Below are 22,450 nucleotides of genomic sequence, written 5' to 3' on the forward strand. Positions count from 1 at the left end.
GAATGTACTCCCAATGACACAGCCCTGCCAAAGGCGTTTTATTTTCTATTTTCATACGTTACACCAGCAACAGCAGTGACACCACACGAGGGTCGACCCACGGTGTCATATGACACACGTCCACAATGAAGCCAACACAACCACAGTGTCGAAAAGCAAACATAACTGATATAGTTAGTAGTTACTATCTCAATGTAGTTACTAGTTACTACCCCACTGTAGTTACTAGTTACTACCCCACAGTAGTTATTACCCACCATTCTTGTAGTTACTCTCACTCATGTTATCATTTACCATCACCTTTAATATTACCCTCATTATCATTTCTCCATCTCCATCATTATCATCATAACATCTCCACCATCAATATCATCATAAAGTCTCCATCAATATCAGCATAGTCTCCATCAAAATCATCTTTTTTTTCTAATTTTCTCCAAAATCTTAGAAAGGAGGTTCATTTGATATATCCCCCAACCCCCTCCATCAAACGTACACACTAAAAAAAATCTCCCTTAAATATCTTGGGTTATCCCACGATATACTAAACCCAGCTGCTTGGCAACCAACCAGCTGCCCCCCCCCCCTCCCCCCTCAAGCGATAGGGCATCCGTCTGTCCAAGGATAGGGAAAGGGGGGGGGGGGAGATGGCTTAGCTTATCTTTAAGGGACGCGTTCCAGACTGGTGCGAGCCTGGTGTGGTACAAGGAGTGGTTAGGAACGCCTCTAGCAGGCGGTGGAGAGGAGAGGAGAGGAGAGGGCAAGAAGGGGTCACACACACACACACACACACACACACACACACACACACACACACACACACTGCTTGCCTTCTGTCCATGACGTCATGAGTCCCTATAAATAACCCCGGTTGTGAGGGTGACACAAAACCGGATATACAAACACAACTCGTCAAGAACGATTACAACCTTTACAATACAACTTTTACAGGACAAACAGAATCACTGAAGTACTACAACCTTTCAAAGGACGATATCAATCCCTTAAAAAAAAACCACAACCCACAAGGGCGGCAGCTGTCTACAACCTAGTGACACACAGGGTAGCAGCTCCTCACGAGAATAGTCCTATCCCCCCAAACACACTGCTCCTATACCAGGTCGAAACAAGTCCCCCTCTCACCCTCCTGCCACAACCAGTTGTAAACGCAAATGTTATTAATCCTTAAACACACACACACACACACAACTCCCCCACGATACTATATCATAACCTTACAGAGGACAAGTCTTTAACAGCATCATAAACTCAACTCAAATACCACTCCGCCAACTTAGCGTTACCCCGGGTGTGCGAACTACTGCCTGCAGTTAAACCACGTCTTCCTGTTGGCCTGGGTTCAGACCCGCCACATCGTCCCCCCCTGCTCTCCTCCACTCCCACACAGACACACAAACACACACTCCCACACAGCCACACAGACACACACACACATCCTCGCTGGGGTAACTAACCCTGCGGTTACAGATCATTTCCTCCCCTGGGGGAGATAACGAGGGAGACAATTGTAATCAAAAAAGGCTGACCTTCACCCACCTCACTGTGAGCTCTCAGCCTTCACAGGAAACGCAGGTAACTTGGTCTCACAGGAACCACTGGTACCATGTCCTACAGGAACCCCTTGTACCTTATCATACAGGAATCCCTGGTATCTTGTACTACAGGATTCCCTGGTACCTCAGAATCCATTGGTAACTTGTCCTACAGGATCCCCTAATACCTTGTCCTACAGGATCCCCTGCTACCTTGTCCTACAGGGTCCCCTGGTACCTTGTCCTACAGGGTCCCCTGGTACCTTGTCCTACAGGGTCCCCTGGTACCTTGTCCTACAGGATCCCCTGCTACCTTGTCCTACAGGGTCCCCTGGTACCTTGTCCTACAGGATCCCCTGCTACCTTGTCCTACAGGGTCCCCTGCTACCTTGTCCTACAGGATCCCCTGCTACCTTGTCCTACAGGGTCCCCTGGTACCTTGTCCTACAGGATCCCCTGGTACCTTGTCCTACTGAAACAACTGTACCTCCTTCATCTGGAGTTCGTCACCAGTCATGATAATGATGCATGACCTTAAGCACCATGTGCCTGGGAAGAGGGTAGGTAGCAGGAGATAAATGAAATCTAAAATTATCTTTAGTATGAGATAAATGAAACTTAAAATTATCTTTTATCGATTCAGTTTAAAAGGGTTTCCAGGCGAGAAGGACTAAGATGTTTATAAAAAAAAAAAAAAAGGCAAACATTACCAAAGACGAAACAGATAGCCACTGCTGCTTCCAATGGTTTCTCTTTGGTAACCCAGCTACTCGAGGATTGACCGTTATGATACCCCCTTCCTCTCCTTCTCTGGAACAGCATGTCCAAACAGTTAAGACGTGGAATTCTCCTCCTTACAGCTTTAAGAGTCAACTTCTGCTTCCTACAGTTTTTGTGTGGTGACCGACCACTCCAAGATCAACCGTTATGATGCCTTCTCTTTCCCTTGAACAGATAAGTTGCGGAATTCTCCTCCTCTCGTCTTTCCCCTCCTCATACAACCCTTCTACCCTTAAGCGTCATTGAGATGGCCTTGCTTAAAGCATGTTTTGCCCGTGCCATGTCGGGTCAATATATATATATATATATATATATATATATATATATATATATATATATATATATATATATATATATATATATATATATATATATATATATATATATACATATAAACGCTTCAATGCCAATGGAGAAATTACAGCTTTAGTCCATGATCAGCCAGCGTGGGCTACCTGGACACTATCATTAGATGTTCTTACACTTGTGAGAGGGCGCGAAGTTCTTCCAATTACCTCCAAATGACACACCTAACCTAATGCTGCCGGGTTCTTGAGTCATGCCACTCCCAGTGCCTTGCGCGCCCAACAACCCTCGCCCAAGGCTGCACAACAGTTCAGTTCTCCCGACGCACCATACCCAGCTGCTGGGTCCACTCATACGTACGTATCACCACCGTCACTCAGTGGCATGAGTGCACACTATCCACCTCGGGTTATTGTTTTACGTTATAAGATTCGAACTGCCGCGACGCCTCTACGGACGTCTGAGTTATCATCCTCTTTTATCGCCGTCTGCGACGCCGTTTAGAGCCGCTCCTGTGCTGCCGTATGTGACGCCGTCCGAGCTGTTTCTGGCCTTAGGGGTTGCGACGCCGTCGGAACTGCTTCTATGCTGCCTTCTGCAACGTTGTCGGAGCTGCTGCTGTGCCGCTACGTCGCAATAGGGGGAGGGCTTCTATGCCGCCGCGCCATGGGAACAGCTTCACTTGCCGCTGAGCGTCGTGGGAACAGCTTGTTTGCCGCTGTGCCAAGCTGAGGAAGTCTACACACGTGCGGAAATGCCTCCTCCCTCCAGTGCGGTCACAAGGTGAGCGCCAGATCCTGGAGGGGACGCGGGAGAGCCGTCGGTACTGGTTGTCGTCGTGAGGGTGGTTCTCCTACCCTCCTGATGGTGACACGACGCACCCACATACCAACCAACCCCGTATATCAAAAACAAAGAAAACCACAAAACAAAAAAAGGTTGAAATTGCTAAACTGGTTAAGACAAGACCAAACCACAGAAAGTCCCAAGGATCACAGAACTAAACAAAATGAGTCGGAACACCCCCCCCTCCCCCTAACCCCCATCCACTGTGCTGTAAATGGAGAGGAACCAACCCCCCCAAAAAAGCGTTTGTGTCACTGTACAAAGAAGCTAACCATGCATTTCATGGGAGATTCGAGAGATCACAATGTGATGTATACATCTCTTCTACATTATTTTTCTCTGTTTCCCATGTTAGCAAGGTAGCGCCAGGACCAGGCGAAGGAAGAAAGGCCGCATTCGTTCATATCCATTCTCTAGCTGTCATGTGCAATGTACCGAAACCACAACTCCCTATCCACAACCAGGCCCCTCAGACCTTTCCATGGTTTTCCTCATCCGCTTCACATGCTCCACTGAGAGCACATCGATCCCTGTATACCGTATACAACAACGTTCCAATTCACTCCATATCACGTTCACGCCTTTCACCCTCTTTCATGTTCAGGCGCCGATCACTCAAAATCATTTTTGATCCTATTCTTTCATCTCCAGTTAGGTTCCCCCTACTCCTTGTTCCCTCCACTTAAAACACATACATCCTCTTCACCCTTTCCTCACTCTTTCCATATATCCAAACCATTTCAGCACACCATCTTCAGTTCTCTCAACCACATACTTTTCAATATCACACTTTTCCATTAACCTTTAATTACTCGATCAAACCAATTCACACCGCACAGTGTCCTCAAACATGTCATTTCCAACACATTCAAACTCTTTCCCACATCCTCATCTATAGCTCATACCTCGCAACCATAAAACATTGTTGGGACTAATATACTTTCAAATATAACCATTTTCGCCCTCCAAGTTAACGAACTATCTACAAATTCTTCAGTGCTTCGCCTCCTTAACCAACCTATCACTTCCGCTTCCATGGCTCCATTCGCTGCCATGGCCACTCCAAGGTATCTAAAACACTTCATTTCCTCCAAATTTTATCCATTCAAACTCACACATCCCACAACAAACCTATCCCCCAGCCCTGCCAAACCTAAGAACCATGCTTTTTGTCACAAACACACACGCACACACCCAGCTGTTCATCCTCCCGTAGGGGCTGGTCGACAGAATGGGTACCTGGCACTACCTCACCGTGTACATATATACAAAGGTTAAGACGAAGGGGCAACACGAGTGTAAAACTCTCTCCCCGTATCACACACGCACACACAATATATATATATATATATATATATATATATATATATATATATATATATATATATATATATATATATATATATATATATAAGGATATTGTCGAGAGAGACAGGTGAGGAGCAATGCAGTTGGGTGGTAGCACCTGCCAAAAACAGGTTATAAACTGGTAATGTCTTGCGAGGATACGACACCCGGGCCCATTACAGCCGCGGGGAGCACAGTAACTCAGCCACCGAGAGACATGAGGAAAATATTATGGTTATCCAGGAGGAGGACCGTCGTCTACTGGCTCTCCCCCTCTGGTCGTTCAGGTGCAGGTGGTGAAGGGAGGGAGGGAGGAAGGGAGAGCAGAGGAAATGAGAGGGCGGAAAGGACAGAGGGAGGAAGGGAAGGAAGGGAGAGGGAGAAAAGGGAGAGAGGGAGGAAGGGAAGGAAGGGAGAGATGGAGGAAGGGAAGGGAGAGAGGGAGGAAAGGAGAGGGAGGGAGGGAGAGCGAATGATACATCAAGCGTCATATATCTATCATCCTGGGATAGACATACGACCCTGGGGTGAACATACGACTCCTCGGGTGAACACATGACCCGGGGGATGGACACACGACCCTGGGAAGGACAGATCACACAGGGGTGGAAACATCATCCCCAGGGGTGAAGACATGGCCTAAAGGTGGATACATGACCTTGGGAGGGACACATGACCTTATGTTCCATGGGAGGGCCAGAGTGGTTCGTAACATTATTGTGCATCTGTCTACGTTGCAACCCACCTGTCATGTCTCTGTCCACTTTACCAGTTCTGTCTAAAACCCTCTCAATCTTCAGACAGTCTTTCCTTCGAGTTGGCTATGTTTCCTTACTTTCGAGTCGTCGGCAAATATTGAGTTTCTAGTGGCGAAACGCTCTATCGCTCTCTGACTCTATGGTACTCGATGGAAAGTCTAGGTCCCAGGACAGCGCCTTGTGGAACTCCAAGGGAAGCCAGTCGGGTGCTCTTTTTCTTTTTCCCTCCGTTTAATACCACACTTTTTGTTTCCGGTTAAGAGGCCCAGAATCCGTTATCCCCCGCGCGCGCAGATTCGATCTCCTACACCGCGACCTTTAATCGTGTGTAGTAAACTTTTAAGTGGTACTTTATCGAAGGTTTTGCGAAGGTCGATAGGTGCATGATAGTGTGGTAGACACATGACCCTCGGGAGGGACACAAGACCGTACTGGTCAAGGACGATACCGGGGGAAGGGGAGAGAGTGGAGAGGCTATCACCTTCTCCCCTCCCCTGAGAAAACAGACGTCACCCTCTGGGGCATTCCTGAACACCCACCTCGCCCCCCAAGAGGTGCCTGGGGAGTGGGAGATGGTGGTGTGCGTTGCAGCAAAGCTTCATCATCTATCTGACTTTACGCTTCCTAAATCCGATGATCTATACACTCTCGCTGGCGAGATAAATTCTCCAGCGTGAGCCAAATCCCCTTCAGGAGGGTAGGCCAGGTGGGAAGAACACAGTGACACACACACACACACACACAGTGCCCGATGCTCAAGTAGGAAAAGTCTGATGTGAGCGGCAAGCGACCCCCAGCACCTCACTTAACACGGGAAGATGTTGCACCACCCCAGTCTATCATACACCTCCTCCCCCCAAGCATCACAACTACCCCAGCCGCTACTGCCCCTTCCCCCCTAGGAACCACCCGACCACCAACACACCCTAGCCACTCCTCTCTCTCCCCACCATGATAACCAAATCATTATCTCTCTTCCACCTGTGGGTATACGACATGCAACTTACGACACAGTGTTCCATTACTACGAAGAGCCAGGAGAGTAAAGCCCACACCAACAATATTTGTAAATAACTGACACGAATCTGTGCTGAATTCTCAGAACAACTCGCTTCTCTTTTTTCAATAACAACAGAACTTAAAACGAACACAAATTCCCTTCAAAAATCACCCGAGACATACGCACCCAAGATTATATATATATATATATACAATGGTCCTCCTAGAAACAGCATGACGTCATTCTTCCCTATTTGTCCAGCGTCTCCAGGAGCAGCCTTCCAGTGAAGGCCACAGAGTCTGGAAATCCAGCACTTCGGCGTTCCACGGCTGTCGCCAGTGTTCATCATGAACAATGCCGACGACTCTGGCGAGACAAGAATTTCCTGGGAGATGTGATCTATTTCAAGATGAAAATAGGGGAGAGGGACGCATGAAGATTTGACCCCTCTCCCCCTCCTCCACCAATTTTTTTCTATGTAAGGTAAGGTAAGGTAAAGCAAGGTAAAGCAAGGCAATGTAAAGTAAGGCAATGTAAGGTGAGGTTAGGTTGGGTTGGGATAGGCTATGTTCTTTTCTGTTGTTTTTCTTTTAAGGCGGGTTGGGTGAAGTTAGGTTGTCAGATGAGGTGAGGTTAGGTTAGGTTGCATCAGATTAGGTTACGTTAGGTTAAGATTAGATTAGATTAGGTTTGGTTAGGTCAGGTTAAGATTAGATTAGGTCAAGATAGGTTAGGTTAGATGATTAGGTTAGGTTAGAAGTAGGCTTCGTCTCGTCGAACAAGACCCTCACAATCACAGCTACGCCAGATGAACGTGTGTACACAGCCATTACGTTCTCTTGATCCCAGAACGATGACTTCCCTCCCTCAAGACGAGGCTGCCACTACAACTCGCGACTCACCACCACAGCAAGTACGGCTGCCTATGTGACGTCATGTGGTGCAACGCCAGCAGCAACGGCCGTAACCCAATACCGGAACATGACGCTCCTGACGTGTGTGTGTTAACATGAAAACTGCGGGGGTAAGGTGGGGTTCTGGAGCCGGGAGCGGTCTCCCCCGACCTCAGCTAAGGCTCTTGGGGGCCAGGGGTTGGGGGAAAAAAATCGTGCAATTCTCTCCGATATTTGGACTAACCCAGTTTGAAATCGGCTCACCCTTTCCTCCCTCCCTATCTCCCTCCTCCCTTGTCAAAGAAATCGGGGTGCCGATCTCGGTTCCGGAGATACTCCGGAAATATCTATCGATATTCAAGTCAGGAGGAGGAGGAGTTAGCCTGTGTGTGTGTGTGCACTGCAGAAAGCTAAAACACCTTGCAAGGTCACCACAGACCAATGTCCTGCACCCTAGGTTATGCCAGCGACGGCAGGAACAGATGAAGAAATGGCTTCATTGGCTCACATCCACAGGAACCAAAGCACCCTCACCCACACACACACAGCCGGGCCCCTCACAGAACCACCACCATGGCTGTGGTTCCCCAGATAGTTTCATACGATCTGGTTCTTCAGCAAGAGATGGGAGAGACTTGCCACCTCACAAACATACAAAATATCGATCCACCACTCACATACAACCAACACCTGACAGCATTCTCATCATACGACTCGTGTTCTTTGCTTTTTTAGAAAATCTGAAGTCAAAATTACTGGTAAGTATTCACTCAGTCTATCCCAGATGTTACCCCATTAAGACAGGAGAATAGAAAAATGTGTGTGGTGTGTGTGTGTGTGTGTGTGTGTGTGTGTGTGTGTGTGTGTGTTGCGGTCGGCAAGGTATTGCTGGCGCGTCCTGAACATTACGCCACCAGTATGCAACAGGACGCCTGTGGGTGCCCCCGGTGGCAACAAGGTCATCCAGCAACAAACAATACCGGGAACCCCAGGGGTCATACACAGACACACACACACACACACACACACACACACACATGCAGTTCCTCATGCAGCAAGAACCTGTTCCTGGTCCTACGAGTGCTTCCTCCTCACCCGTCCAACATTCTTCAGGGATTTACCAGGTGACCAACCCCGGTATAAACCGGGCGTACCGGGTACTTGTTGTGTGGCCGAGTCAGTCAGGTCAGTCATTCAGTCTTCCCCGGTATTGAGAGAGAGAGAGAGAGAGAGAGAGAGAGAGAGAGAGAGAGAGAGAGAGAGAGAGAGAGAGAGAGAGAGAGAGTGGCAATACTTTTAAAATGGAAAGATGAACAGCTGGATTAACTGTGGACCGAATGCCTCAATCAGGATTCGAACCACCTACGCCCTCGATCACCAGCATCACGTTCAGCAGCGGTGACCTGCTACGCCACGGAGATCCATACCTACAACCTACCCATGGCAGTCGAGTCAACGACTATCTACCTACACATCATCCACGGCGGAGCAGAAGGACGCGCCGTGGCAGAGTGGGTCTGGAAATCTGTTCCTAGGAGCAAAAACCTTCACCCTGACAAGGACGGCAATACAGGTGAACGAAGACCTAACGAAGACCTCTCTCCTCCCTTCCGAAACCTAGACACTATCTACACTACCTACTACTACTGCCATAAGGTTCTAGGAAACCCTTTGAATTGTAATCGATGAAGTACTTATAAGAAAAAACAAAACACGACTGTGTAGCGTTGGCCGCCCCACCCCATTACACAAACCCAAGTCTCCGGGAGCTAATTGTGTGTGTCTTCAGACACCTACTCCAGCATTTTGATCATTTCTCTGTAAGAGGCTGCTGGACACCGTCCTTTCCTCATACCGGTCCCCAAGGTCACAGCTTTCATTCTACGAATAGGCTCGTGGACAATCTCTTTTACAAGCTATGATTATAACCTTTTTGAAGAACAAAATGAAAAAAAACAAACAAAAAAGAATCGAAGCATGCGGGGAAAATACATAAATACAATATCCGAAAGCTTATACTTCCAATCCCCACCTCTCCAACTAAGCCATCAATACGGTACATATACCGAGAAGAGAGACTTTCATGGAATCATTGAAGGTGAGAGAACGCCTCATGAGAGTTCCAGGCAGCCGAGGCCAGGGGGGGGGGGGGGGGGTTACCGTAGGCTCACACACCTCACTACTGGCGTTCATTAAAGGTAAACATTCATCCCCTCATCAATCAGCATCGAGTTCGTCCTCCACTCCCAGCCCCACGGCCTCGAACTAAGGACGAGGGTCATAGGAATGAGGACCTTACTTAGGGCTCAGGGCTTCATCTGGGGGACCTGTGTTTCACCTGGGGCCCTCAAGACCTCATCTGAGGGCCTCAAGACCTCACCCGGGGTCCAAGGGCGGCCTCACCTGACGCAGAGGACCTCGTCTCACGCCCAAGAATCTCACTTGCTTCCCTCTTCTCGAACCCTGGGCAGCTGACGAGTCACTGCGGTCACCCACTCAATGAGTTACTGGTTCAAATATGTTGTGTAAAATCTTCAACAGGTCTTTTTTTTTTCCTCATTGTTTAAGATTTGAATTTCCTCCACGTTGATGCAACAACTCAGGTGTCTCCCACCGACCAACCGCCCTCACATACCGGTACGGAGCGGAGCCGAACCTGTGGTGTAGGTGGTGTAATATAGTTGCTGTGGTACTGTGTGGTTGTGGTGGTGGAACAGGCGGTGGTTGTGGGGTGTGGTAGTGACGGCGGTGGTTGTGGTGATGACACACACACATGGTTCATAGGTCAGGCGTCGGCAACAACCCAGACATCTCCTCCACTCCTCCTAGTGATGGTTAGGTTGAGAATCTCTCTCTCTCTCTCTCTCTCTCTCTCTCTCTCTCTCTCTCTCTCTCTCTCTCTCTCTCTCTCTCTCTCTCATGGCCACGTCCCCGCCAAGAGCAGTGCATCGTCCCTCAACGCTACTGATGCTCTACAACATGCTGGCTGTATTTCCAACATTTATCATTCACTTTTCAAAATCGATTTCTATGATCTAAGTCTTCACTGGGCATTAGTCGAGAGTTTTGAGTCATGGCTACGACTCTTAAAGAGCTTGTGGAACACGACTCACCGCCACCCATCATGAGGGATGAATCGAGGGGACATCACGTACAACTAAACTGTCTATTTTACATAAATCATTACATTAAAAAAAAACAAAAGTTATACAGCTATACTACAATGTCTCTTCCCCCCCCCCCCCCCTCCCCTGACGATGTATGCCGCCCCCCCCCCAGCCAACCTGCATCGCCGTCGGGAGATAACTTATCATTGTCAGCTTTATCTCAAGGTCGGGCATCTGAAATAACTGGCTCCCACGTTGAATAACTAGAGACCCTCTGAAGTAAAGTGGTTAAGCATGAAATTCACAATTTCTATCATAAAAAATAAGGCCTAACAATCAAGGTCAGACGGGAGTTGAGGAGGCCAAGGGGTGTGGGTATGTGACTATGTGCTGTGACTTTGGGAGTGGAGTGGCGCAGGAGGGAAGAGGAGTGGAATACGAGAGGGACAGATAACAGGAGACCTGATGGTTCATAACGAGGTTATCTGCTGGAGGTCACGAGTGCTGGGGGAGGGCAGAGGAGTATAGTAGTACATAGGAGGGGGACAGATAGCAGGAGACCTGATGGTCCATGACGAGGTTATCTGCCGAAGGACAGAAGCAGGCGTCGACGTTACAATCTCACTTGTGGTAGAGACAGGATACTGGTGATTACATACAGTCACTGGATAGTGGAGTGGTAGCGGAGGAGGGGGGGGGAGGATCGGAGCGAGGTGGGGCCTCTTGGCTTACGAGGTAGGCGGTGGCTGTGGCCCGAGCTACATGGTACGTGTGCAGAAGACCTCATGTGGGATGGAGAGGGAGTCTCCCACAGGTAGGTTAGTGCAGTTACCCTAACTGTGCAGTACAGGGAGGGAATTCTGCACTCTCTGATGCCCCGCCTCTCAAGCTAATATCTATGTGTTATGTCAATACCACTATGCATGGAGACAGGATAGTAGAGCAGAAAGCTCCTCCCAATCCACCAACCCCTTAAGCATACATCAGTCAGCAAGGGCAACAGGGCAACAGCTCCGAGGAAACGCAAGTGTCGCGTGGATCATACAAGCAAATCATACAGAGAAGGACGAACAGAAAACGCCCTGATTTAATTACTGTTCCCGGAAACTCTTGAGAGAGAGAGGGGGACATTTGCCATTCCTCTGTAAGGAAGTGCATGATGTATGTATATACGAGACATACCATAAATGCAGATCATATCTTAAACCTGGTGGGAAAGACGAAAAACTGCGTGATGGCTGTGGGAAGGAAAGTGGGTGAAGGTACAGTGGTGGGAAGCCTAAAGTAAGTGTGTGTGGCTAAGGTACGAGAGCAGGAGAGAGGGGAGGTGGTTATGAGATGCGTGGTTGAAGGGGGTGAAGGAGGAAGAGGGGTGGTGGTGTGGACTTGAGGTGTATAATTGGGGGGTGGAGGAGGGACATAAAGTGTGTGGTTGAGGGGTGTGGGTAGAGAAGGAACTAGGGTGTGTGTGTGTGTGTGTGAGGTATGGGAGGAAAGCTGTCGTTGTTAACAACACACCAGCCGACCTATCACACACGACCCGGCATCAATTAGACCATTAAGCAGTACAGACATCCCCAGTTTTATGTCTCCAGAACCAATTCATTTACATTACATAAAAGGTAATTTGGACCTGCCTCCTGCCCGCTGACACGCTCACAAAGGAGACAACTTCTCCAAGGTAACACTGTTATGAATAATTAATATATGCAAAGCACCACACACACACACACACACACACACACACACACACCAAGAAACGGGGCCCCCATGAGTGTAAAACCCCTTCCTCATACCGTACAAATGGGTAATTACGAAAAGTTATTACACTAGGATAAGAAAACGTTCTGCAAATTACTAATAATGTGTACGTGGCCAAAATTTGGATTCCTCTACCAAGTTTGGTCGACGCGTTTAAAGAAACAAACAGAAATAACAGAGGAGATCGGAAGGACGGCAGCAGTAATGACACATGAATTAGGACAGCGAGGTTACAGGAGGGGGTTAGGAGCCATAATTCTGCCCACCCAGGAAGAAAGAAGAGTCAGGGGTAACTTGGATCACAACCATCAAATATCTTACAGCAGTCTGAAGATGTCGTAAGTGTAATTTCAGGGCAATATAAAGAAACAACAAAATAGTTGGAAAAGATGTTTTAATGGTGGGTTTATAGCATCACAGTGGAAGACTGGAATAAGCCAAGTGAGGTGAATAGTGACTGTACGAAAGGTTGAAACAAAGACGTGAAACAGTGGTGAAGGTCAGAGATCGAGATGGCGGTCCCCACTGGTGCAAAATTTTGTTCGGAAATCTTCCCCTTTACCAGATCTCTGGGTATGAATCCCTGAAGCTCAGCTGTATCAGTGTTCGAAGCCTAAATACCCGATTCCCTCCCCACCTGACATGATGAACCACTGGAGTTCAAACTGTGCCAATGTACAAACCCTCGACACCAGATCCTCACAGACATGAACCACTGGAACTATGTTGTACTAGTGTTCGAACCCTCATCTCAGCACCAGACCTCTAACACCACATACCTGCCACATAGCCACACAGCAACTCTAACCTCCCCCACCAACATGGCCACTCACATACCCCCCCCCCCTTCCAACCACATACTCACGATCGTATGAATGGCGATTACCCCCTATCCCCCTTGACCTAAACGAACAATTGTGCCTTTACATAGCAACACTGTCCCAGTGTAACAAAAGGGGCGACTTCCCTCCCTCTCTCCCCCACTACATAAAATCTTGACTTTCCTTGCATTACATGGCCGACCCAGACCAACGCAATTTTCCTGGAGATCAAATGGTGGTGACATTTAAAGGGTAGTTCCCGACGCTGAATTCCAAATTGGAACAATTAATGATATATATATATATATATATATATATATATATATATATATATATATATATATATATATATATATATATATATATATGGTATACATATATTTGAGCGAGAGAGATACAGAACTGGATCCAACGAATCTCATGAGCACTAGATCCAATCACTTCCCCAGCCCCAAACATCCAGACCAGAAAGCCGGCTCGCCTCCTCCTCCTCTTCCTCCTACCAACCCCATAACAACTAGTTTTCCAGAACCATTCATAAAAAAATAATAAACAGAGGCCTTGATGCCAAACAAGTCTTTTTTTTTCTAATCTAAACCGGACGCAGTGACTGTTAGTCAAGAGGCGCCCCAGCATCTATTCGAACACGCTCCTTCGCTCTTTTTCTCGTACTGAACCGAATTCCTCGCACCAGTGGCAACAGGAGCACATGGCGCGGAACTTTTTTTAAGTGTACAGAACTGGTTCTACTTGTTAACCACGGTCTACGGTTCATTATTCATAATTATTATTAGTAGTAGTATTAGTAGTAGTAGTATTTTCAATTATTAAAACTACTAATTATCATTATTATTTTCATCATTATCTGTCATTATTATTAATTCAAGAGAATTTCATGTCTTTCAATAAGACCTCAAAGTATTTAGGAATTAGTCTTAATCTTTTATGGAAAAGCAGGAAAAATGCGTCAGACCAGGACACTTGACTAGAGATATCAAAAAATATCTTAATTACATGAGATACAGTTGTAAGTCAGCCAAGGTCACAAACCCGGCAGCTCGCAAGACAGCTTCAGCTACAGAACCGAATCTGATGAAATCAATTCCCAGCTGACATCAAGGAAGTGTGAAAGAAGTGTGAAAGCATCGGTACCCGTGTGGTCACACGGGAAGAGGATGAACACCTAGGTCAGGTGAGGGCCGACTGCTACGCCCAAAGATTCGTACCAACGTATATGGATCCGACCCATGGCTGGCCCGTGCTGACTAACGTGTCAGTGACGCTAACCATTACACCATGCTTGGGCACGCGCACGCGCGCGTGCGTGTGTGTGTGTGTGTGTGTGTGTGTGTGTGTGTAAGAGCGCTTACACACGTGTTGTCTTAAAACATTTATGTTTACCACGTCTTTTTACTCCTATATATATGAGTACAACACACACACACACACACACACACACACACACACACACACACACACACACACTTAAAAAAAAATCCTCATAAAAAGTCGCAAATGTAAATACAAATCCAATATTAACCCAGTACCATCAAAGAAGGGAAGGCGGAAGGAGAGTCTAAAAAAAAGAAATGCTTACCATGGTGCAAAGACGTGACGATGCGCGCCAGCCTCCATCTCTCTCTCTCTCTCTCTCTCTCTCTCTCTCTCTCTCTCTCTCTCTAGCGAGGACGATCGATAACCGGGATGAGCAAGTCTGTCTTGCCCTGTTCCCCAGACCCCTGATTTAGCACGAGGCCCTCCCTGATGACGAACGAAATGTCACGAACGTCCCGAAGCTTACCGGTCGATGTATTGAGGCATAACTTCAGCTTGGACAGCTTAAGTATTGAGGTAAGCTTGTTTTTAAGCTCGAACAGCTTAAGTACTGAGGCAAGACTCAGCTTCATGAACTTACGTACTGTGGCAAGATTCAGCTTCAACAGCTTACTGAGTGAGGGAAGGCACAGCTTAAAAAGCTGATGTACTGAGGCATGACTCAGCTTCATCAGCTTACTCACTGAGGCAAGAATCAAGCTTCATCTCCTCGTGTGGACGACGGACCGGCCAGAACGAGAGTTAATCTCGTCCATTTGTGGATAAAGAAAAAAACAAGAAAAAATCTTACGCTTTTTTTTTAAGCGAAGTTTGTGACCTGGATGAAGCTGAAGCCTCCCTTCCTGCGTCAGGTCATGACCTGACCTGACCCATCCCCGGAGGGCCAGCCTAGCGACGCCAGGCCACATCCTCCCCCCCCCCCCCCGCTATGGAGCATGACGGGCCATGATGCTCTCTCTCTCTCTCTCTCTCTCTCTCTCTCTCTCTCTCTCTCTCTCTCTCTCTCTCTCTCTCTCTCTCCGGCGTTCATATACATCACATGATGACTGTCGTCTTTTTTTTTTTTTTTAAGATGGTGCCTCTTACGCAGCGTAGTGGCTAGCGTTACTGACCATGAGTCAGCCAGCACGGGCCAGCCTGACGAGGTCGCACGCGCCCACCGGGTTCGAATCTTGGGTGTGGCCAACGGCTTTTAACACCCAGCCCAGGTGCTTCTCCCTCCCCTCGGTGCTGGTGTGTGTGTAAAAGTCCCAACCTGTCAACACTACCCCACATTAAGAGAGCAGTTGGGGGATACAACCTCTCCGCTTAACCCCGACTGATGATGGAGCTAACCGTAAACACTGCTTCCAGAGATGCTGTGTCAGGACGACTAAAGAACACAACATTAAATCCAGCAAGAAACTTAGTCAAAAAATACATGTAAAAAAAATACTTTTACATCATGAGCAGTAAGTAATTAGATTGAAAAACAACTGAGGATGTAGTGAATGCTGACAGCCTATGACATAAATCTACTGAGGACACGGTTAATACTGACATCATGCATAAATCTAAGAAGCTGGATGATAGGAGGAGATTATGTCGAAACACTAGGGCCCCCCCACGAGTGTAAAACTCCCTCCCCCCCGTACATTGCAAATTAGCAATCAACACACGTGTGGCAAACAACGCGTATCCACCACACTCTCCTCGCAACACTGGGCCGCGCCCGCCACTGCATGAGGCGTGTATGTCTCTCTCTTGTCGCCTTCAGGACCAACTGACACCACTGGTGGTAACAGGTGCTGGGGCGCCACACTTGGCCCCCAGGAGGCCAAGGCGAGGGTGGGGTGGTGGGCGGCAGCCTCGCCTCCTCCTGCTCGCCCCCCGACCCCACTCTACTTAACCCAAGCTGACCAACCCAACACCCCCCAGGCTAGGGTGTGGCGAGCGGCCCCACCCACCCCACTCCACCCTCTCCTGTCCCGCTCATGGGGGAAGGGGGGTGTGAGAGAGACAGGCGCCGGCGGCACGGGTCCGGGCCCGGAACCCTACTATCATCCTAGGGGACCATATGTACTCTGCCTTCCGGTCAACTACGTAACTTCCTCATGACGCACTCCCTCACTACCCAATGACTCCCTCCTTCCCTCTCTCCCTTATTACTCAATGAGTGGGATTATATATATATACACTGGAAAGGATCACAATTTTGCGCGTGATCAAGATATTCCTACGAGTCCACGGGGAAAATGAAACACGATAAGTTCCCAAGTGCACTTTCGTGTAATAATCACATCATCCGGGGAGAGACAAGAGAGAAATATAACAGTCAGTTGGTATACAAGGAAGAGACGTAGGTAGGACGCCATTTGGTAAACATCGACCATCCCCGAGAGGAGGAGGATAAACGTCAGAGGGCCGACTGCTAACGCCCAGAATTCGAAAACCCATGTGATTCCAACCCCGGGCTGGCCCGTGGTGACTCATGGTCAGCAACGTTCACCCCTACACCACGGATGCCCAAGTGTGTGTGTGTGTGTGTGTGTGTGTGTGTGTGTGTGTGTGTGTGTGTGTGTGTGGTGTACAAAAAGGATTCGTGAAGTCACCGCTTCAGAAAGGTATTCTGTGCGACCCGGTAAAAGTACATTATTGCGAGAGATATCATTTCTTTACAATATGACGAAAAAAAACCATCGAGAAAACAAGATTATAAGGTTTTTGAGACACCCTCCCCCTACTTTTTATAGGGTGATTAAAGCAGAGGAAGAAGAACCTGTGGGAGAATGGAAGGGATGGTCTGAAATGGAAAAAAAACACTGGAATGCGTAGATGTGTATGGTGTAAATGGACTGATTGATGCATATGGGTCATCATTTTCTGGAAGCAGACTTGGGTTTTTTTACGTATTCTCTCTCTCTCTCTATCTCTCTCTCTCTATCTCTCTCTCTCTCTCTCTCTCTCTCTCTCTCTCTCTCTCTCTCACCCTGCCCTCCGGCTCAATGTTGACGTTGATATTCCACGAGAGAGTCAAATCTTGGCACAAAATCGAAAGGACACATATTTTCTTCTTTTTTTTCTTCGTCCTTCCTACACCGAGTACATTTCCCAGCGAGTGTCGTCCCGTCCTGTGGAGCACTAAGGCAGAAGAATGAGAGGTGGTCATAGACTCTCTAAAATGGCTGGGCGTCCGCCGCTCATATTGGTCTAGTGCCAGTGTTGGGCTTGCTCGCTCTCTCCCTCCCTCCCTCCTCTTGCGTTCTATCCTCCTCTCTGGCTCTCAAAGAACCCTCCTCACCACTTAAAGGCTACACCAGCCTAACCGAGACGTTAAAGTGGTCCTTCTGTCACCCATTACGTTAATGTACAAACCCACTGTACACCACACACTTGCCTCCACCCATCTGAGACAACACGTGCCCTTCACCCACAGGATCAGAGATACGAACCGTCTGTATAAGTAATATACCCACCAAAACATCCTGTAACTTTTCTATTGTAACCGTAGTATAGATTTGTATCCTGTACATCGAACACCAGGTACTAGATGTGTCCTAAATCTACCCTTGAAACCTCATCTGTACAAGTACCACCTGATCTTAACCCTGTGTTCTACTTCTGTGTTCTCTACTGTATAGTCTGTAGAGGTGTTATACCCCGACCCTCTGTATATGTATGTCCTAAGTCAACTTGCTCTATGTCATACCAATGGTATGAATGATCTTCCTGCACTTCTGGCTGTAGCAGGATCCTTTGGTATCCCTTGATCCACTCGAACCCGCCTCACACCCTCATGTGTTGATATACTGTATCCACTGTACAGTCTACTGTACGAGACACCCCAGGCAACACTATCTACCTCTCACATTAGCCATACACCCTTCACCCATGCTATGAACGAAACGCTTCTCTCTCCGTATATTAAGACATATAAAGATTTTTAACGCCTACTGTACTCATTATACACAAAGTCCGCGGGCGGGGGCATGCATGTCTCATTTACTCAACGTAACTTGTCTGTCAACTCCCGCAGACTTTTCCTGCAAGAACTTTTCACACTATCGGTTGTCCTCCCACACTGCCAAACACCAGTATTGTGCACGGGAATGCAAGGTATGGAGGAATGGTGTTTCTAGCCACAGTGGAGCAAGGTTCTGGCATGTTTAAGCGTGAGGTGGGTGGGTGAAGACATCAAGAAAGGTATGAGCGCCAACTGTAACCAATGTGGTAAAACTAATAATGAAGGACAGTTAAACGTAGTACGGGATCAGAAGTGCACCACTATATTTGCAATATATATTTTTTTTTTTTTTTTTTTTTTTTTTTTCCGCTGTCTCCCGCGTTTGCGAGGTAGCGCAAGGAAACAGACGAAAGAAATGGCCCAACCCACCCCCATACACATGTATATATATACGTCCACACACGCAAATATACATACCTACACAGCTTTCCATGGTTTACCCCAGACGCTTCACATGCCTTGATTCAATCCACTGACAGCACGTCAACCCCGGTATACCACATCGCTCCAATTCACTCTATTCCTTGCCCTCCTTTCACCCTCCTGCATGTTCAGGCCCCGATCACACAAAATCTTTTTCACTCCATCTTTCCACCTCCAATTTGGTCTCCCACTTCTCCTCGTTCCCTCCACCTCCGACACATATATCCTGCATGCCAACAGGGGAGACCAGTAACACTGTGTTGTCAAGTAACACTCGAGTAACACTTGTGTTGACCAGTGACACTGTCAAGTAACACTGTGTTGACCAGTAACAATATATATATATATATATATATATATATATATATATATATATATATATATATATATATATATATATATATATAAGACACTGACGAAAAAAACGCATGGTAATGACTCAACAAGCACCAAGCAACCACCTTCCTAACCCAATCTTGAAATGTATCCCAACAGGCAGAAAGTCCATCTGAAACTACACTCCCCAGGAATGTACGTGTGACTAGTTCCAGTTTGCGTTCTCCTCCTAAATACTACAAACAGTTTCAACACATCACAGGGCCCGTCAAGCCCAACAGGTAACCATCAATTTTAAATTAGAGAACACTTACCTCTCTTACCTGTCCTGCAATCACCACACATTCATTTTTTTGATCTGTGGTTCCGCCCAGTAGACGAGGCCAGCTTCCTGTGCGCTGCGGGACCTCCATATATGGGGTTTCCTGGGGTAGGGAATTAACAAGTTTAGTATATGAAATTAAGTCAATGTCAGAGTGCACAGGGGTAGCAAAAAAAAAGGTAAAAATGCTGTAAGAAAAAAGGTTTTACATGACAATACCATACATCACATCATGCTAACATAACCACAACACCCCACTTGCCATCACTATGATCACATGAATCCATCACACTTCACATCATGATGCTCACATGACTACACCACACATCACACCATATATATATCACACCATCATACTTCACACATCACCCCGTTTCAAAGCACCAGCCATGGACCATATCACCGTATTTATACCATAGTTCAGCACCCGTGTTCCCCAGCGACATTATGTCCACAGATGTCACATTTTTTTACACCGCAATAAAAACTATACTGGAAAAAAAAAATGTGATAATTTGGATCCACACAACAGAAGACAAATGGTGGCAATAAAACAATGTGTCCGTGAGGCCTGCATGCCAACAGGGGAGACCAGTAACACTGTGTTGTCAAGTAACACTCGAGTAACACTTGTGTTGACCAGTGACACTGTCAAGTAACACTGTGTTGACCAGTAACACTCAAGTAACACTTGTGTTGACCAGTGACACTGTCAAGTAACATTTGTGTTGACCAGTAACACTGTGTAACACTGTGTTGTCAAGTAACACTGTGTTGTCAAGTAACACTGTGTTGTCCAGTAACACTTGTGTTGACCAGTAACAGCGTTCGTGCAACAGACCAGCAAAGCTGTGTCTGTGTAGTTTAGCGCCGGTAGGGCGGTGAGCCAGCACTTCAGGGGCTGTTAAGTATCACTCCCATGGCCTAGGTGGCTACCTTTTCCTCCCTGCCTCTTTCACCCACCCACACACACACACACACACACACACACACACGAGCGAGCGCGCTGCCTACGTCGTGCGCTACGCGACAGCCGTGCCTTTAACCAAAAGCCTCGTCTTAGGTACTCGTTAAGTAATAAGGAAATTTCTCTCTCTCTCTCTCTCTCTCTCTCTCTCTCTCTCTCTCTCTCTCTCTCTCTCATAATATGGCTACGTTAACTTACTTGCTACCTGGTGAGAGGACCTTTCCTCAACAATGGCCTCCGGCGGGGAAAACATCAAGGACAACAACAGCATATTTTCCCTCCTCCTCCTCCCCTCCTTTTTTACTCCTGCTGTTGACGTCGCCCTCCTCCTCCTCCTCCTCCCCCTCCGCTTGGGAAGCCAAGCACCGCGAGCACTTTGTCCCGTGGCCACTTTACGACCTGATAAGTGAGTCCAAGTAGCGTTTAAGTGGCCGTAAGAGTGTTAAGTGAATGTTTACCAGTAGTCTCAGGGAGGGAGGGAGGGAGGCGTGGGGCTCCTCCCTCCATATACCAGAGTCGTCCCACACCAAAAAAAAAACGCAACGCCGGTAGAAAGCTGGAGTCTGGAGATTTTTATGGAAATGTTAAGTTTTTTCCCTAAATTTTAGCTCTTTTTTCCCGAAAATTGGTTCTTTTTTTCCTGGACTTTGTTTCCGTGAGGTTTTTATGGCATTGTTTTTTTTTTTTTCCTGACGTTTATGTAACTAAATCTCACTTCATGGAATACTGAGCTCACATTATCTGATCTCACCTTGACTCCCCTTTCCTCCTAAACCATTCACGGTTCCCTGAGGCTGAAGTCGCGATGATAATTATTCAACTGCTAATTAGACCATTACATACTCACAATCGCAAACTATTTAACTTCTTTTTTTTTTGGGGGGGGGGGGATGGCGAGGCGAGAGTGTCTTACCCTCGTCAACTGTGGTAATACATGGTTCCATTACCGGTGGCTGTCCTTTGTTTTATTTACAGTAAGGCAAACAACCACTCCCGTATGGCAAACAATTCAACAATTCCCGTAAGGCAAACAACTACTCCCGTATGGCAAACACCTCAACTAATCCCGTAAGGCAAACAACTCACCTACTCCCGTAAGGCAAACAACTCACCTACTCCCGTAAGGCAAACAACTCACCTACTCCCTCCAGACATGCAGCGATTCCCGCCACTCCCAAATAGCTGTTAAGTCATTACGAGAGCCGCGTATGGTTGGATGGGGAGCGGACCACCTAATGACCAGTTAGCTGGGGAGGGAGAGGGGCGTTCATCGGTATAACGACGACCACCACCACCACCCACCTCCTGCCACATAGCCCCCGAGGGGTGGGCGGCTGATGGGCAGGGAGAGAGAGAGAGAGAGAGAGAGAGAGAGAGAGAGAGAGAGAGAGAGAGAGAGAGAGAGAGAGAGAGAGAGAGAGAGAGATGGTAGTATCCTTCAGTGCAACATCGCTGACCCACTCCATCAATACACCCTGACCCCAACACCACCATCTTCTATACACGAAACCACACCATCGTCCGAATACCCAAAATACACCACCTTCCAAATATCCAGAACCACCAAACGTCCAAATATCTGGAGACCACCATCTTCCAAATACCTACGACCCTCATCGTCCAAATATCCAGAACCACCAAACGTCCAAATATCTGGAGACCACCATCTTCCAAATACCTACGACCCTCATCGTCCAAATATCCAGAACCCATGACCGTCCGAATATCCACAAGAGAAGCAATCGTCTGTCCGGCCATGAAAATACTGACTTAAAACATCTCCTGGTTGTAAAAAAGAAAAAAAAAATAGCTATAGTTAATCCGGGTCAATTGCCTGATGCGTCTCGGACGGGCCTAAACGAGCGATTAATTAAGTCCTCTTTAATTGCTAC

At 47.4% G+C, this 22,450-nt stretch overlaps 1 protein-coding gene across 2 annotated transcripts in view; it reads right to left on the reverse strand.

Moving 5' to 3' along the window:
- Positions 1-22,450, reverse strand: part of LOC139758333 (uncharacterized) — a 102,806-nt gene that overhangs the window by 49,986 nt on the left and 30,370 nt on the right. For both annotated transcript variants that reach the window (XM_071679611.1, XM_071679610.1), the window contains one exon: positions 19,584-19,694. In XM_071679611.1, coding sequence (XP_071535712.1) covers positions 19,584-19,682 — 99 coding nt within the window. In that variant the 5' untranslated portion in view covers positions 19,683-19,694. The remainder of the gene's footprint in view (positions 1-19,583; positions 19,695-22,450) is intronic.

This window comes from Panulirus ornatus, chromosome 30 (assembly GCF_036320965.1).
Source record: "Panulirus ornatus isolate Po-2019 chromosome 30, ASM3632096v1, whole genome shotgun sequence".
In the NCBI taxonomy this organism is placed as follows: domain Eukaryota; kingdom Metazoa; phylum Arthropoda; class Malacostraca; order Decapoda; family Palinuridae; genus Panulirus; species Panulirus ornatus.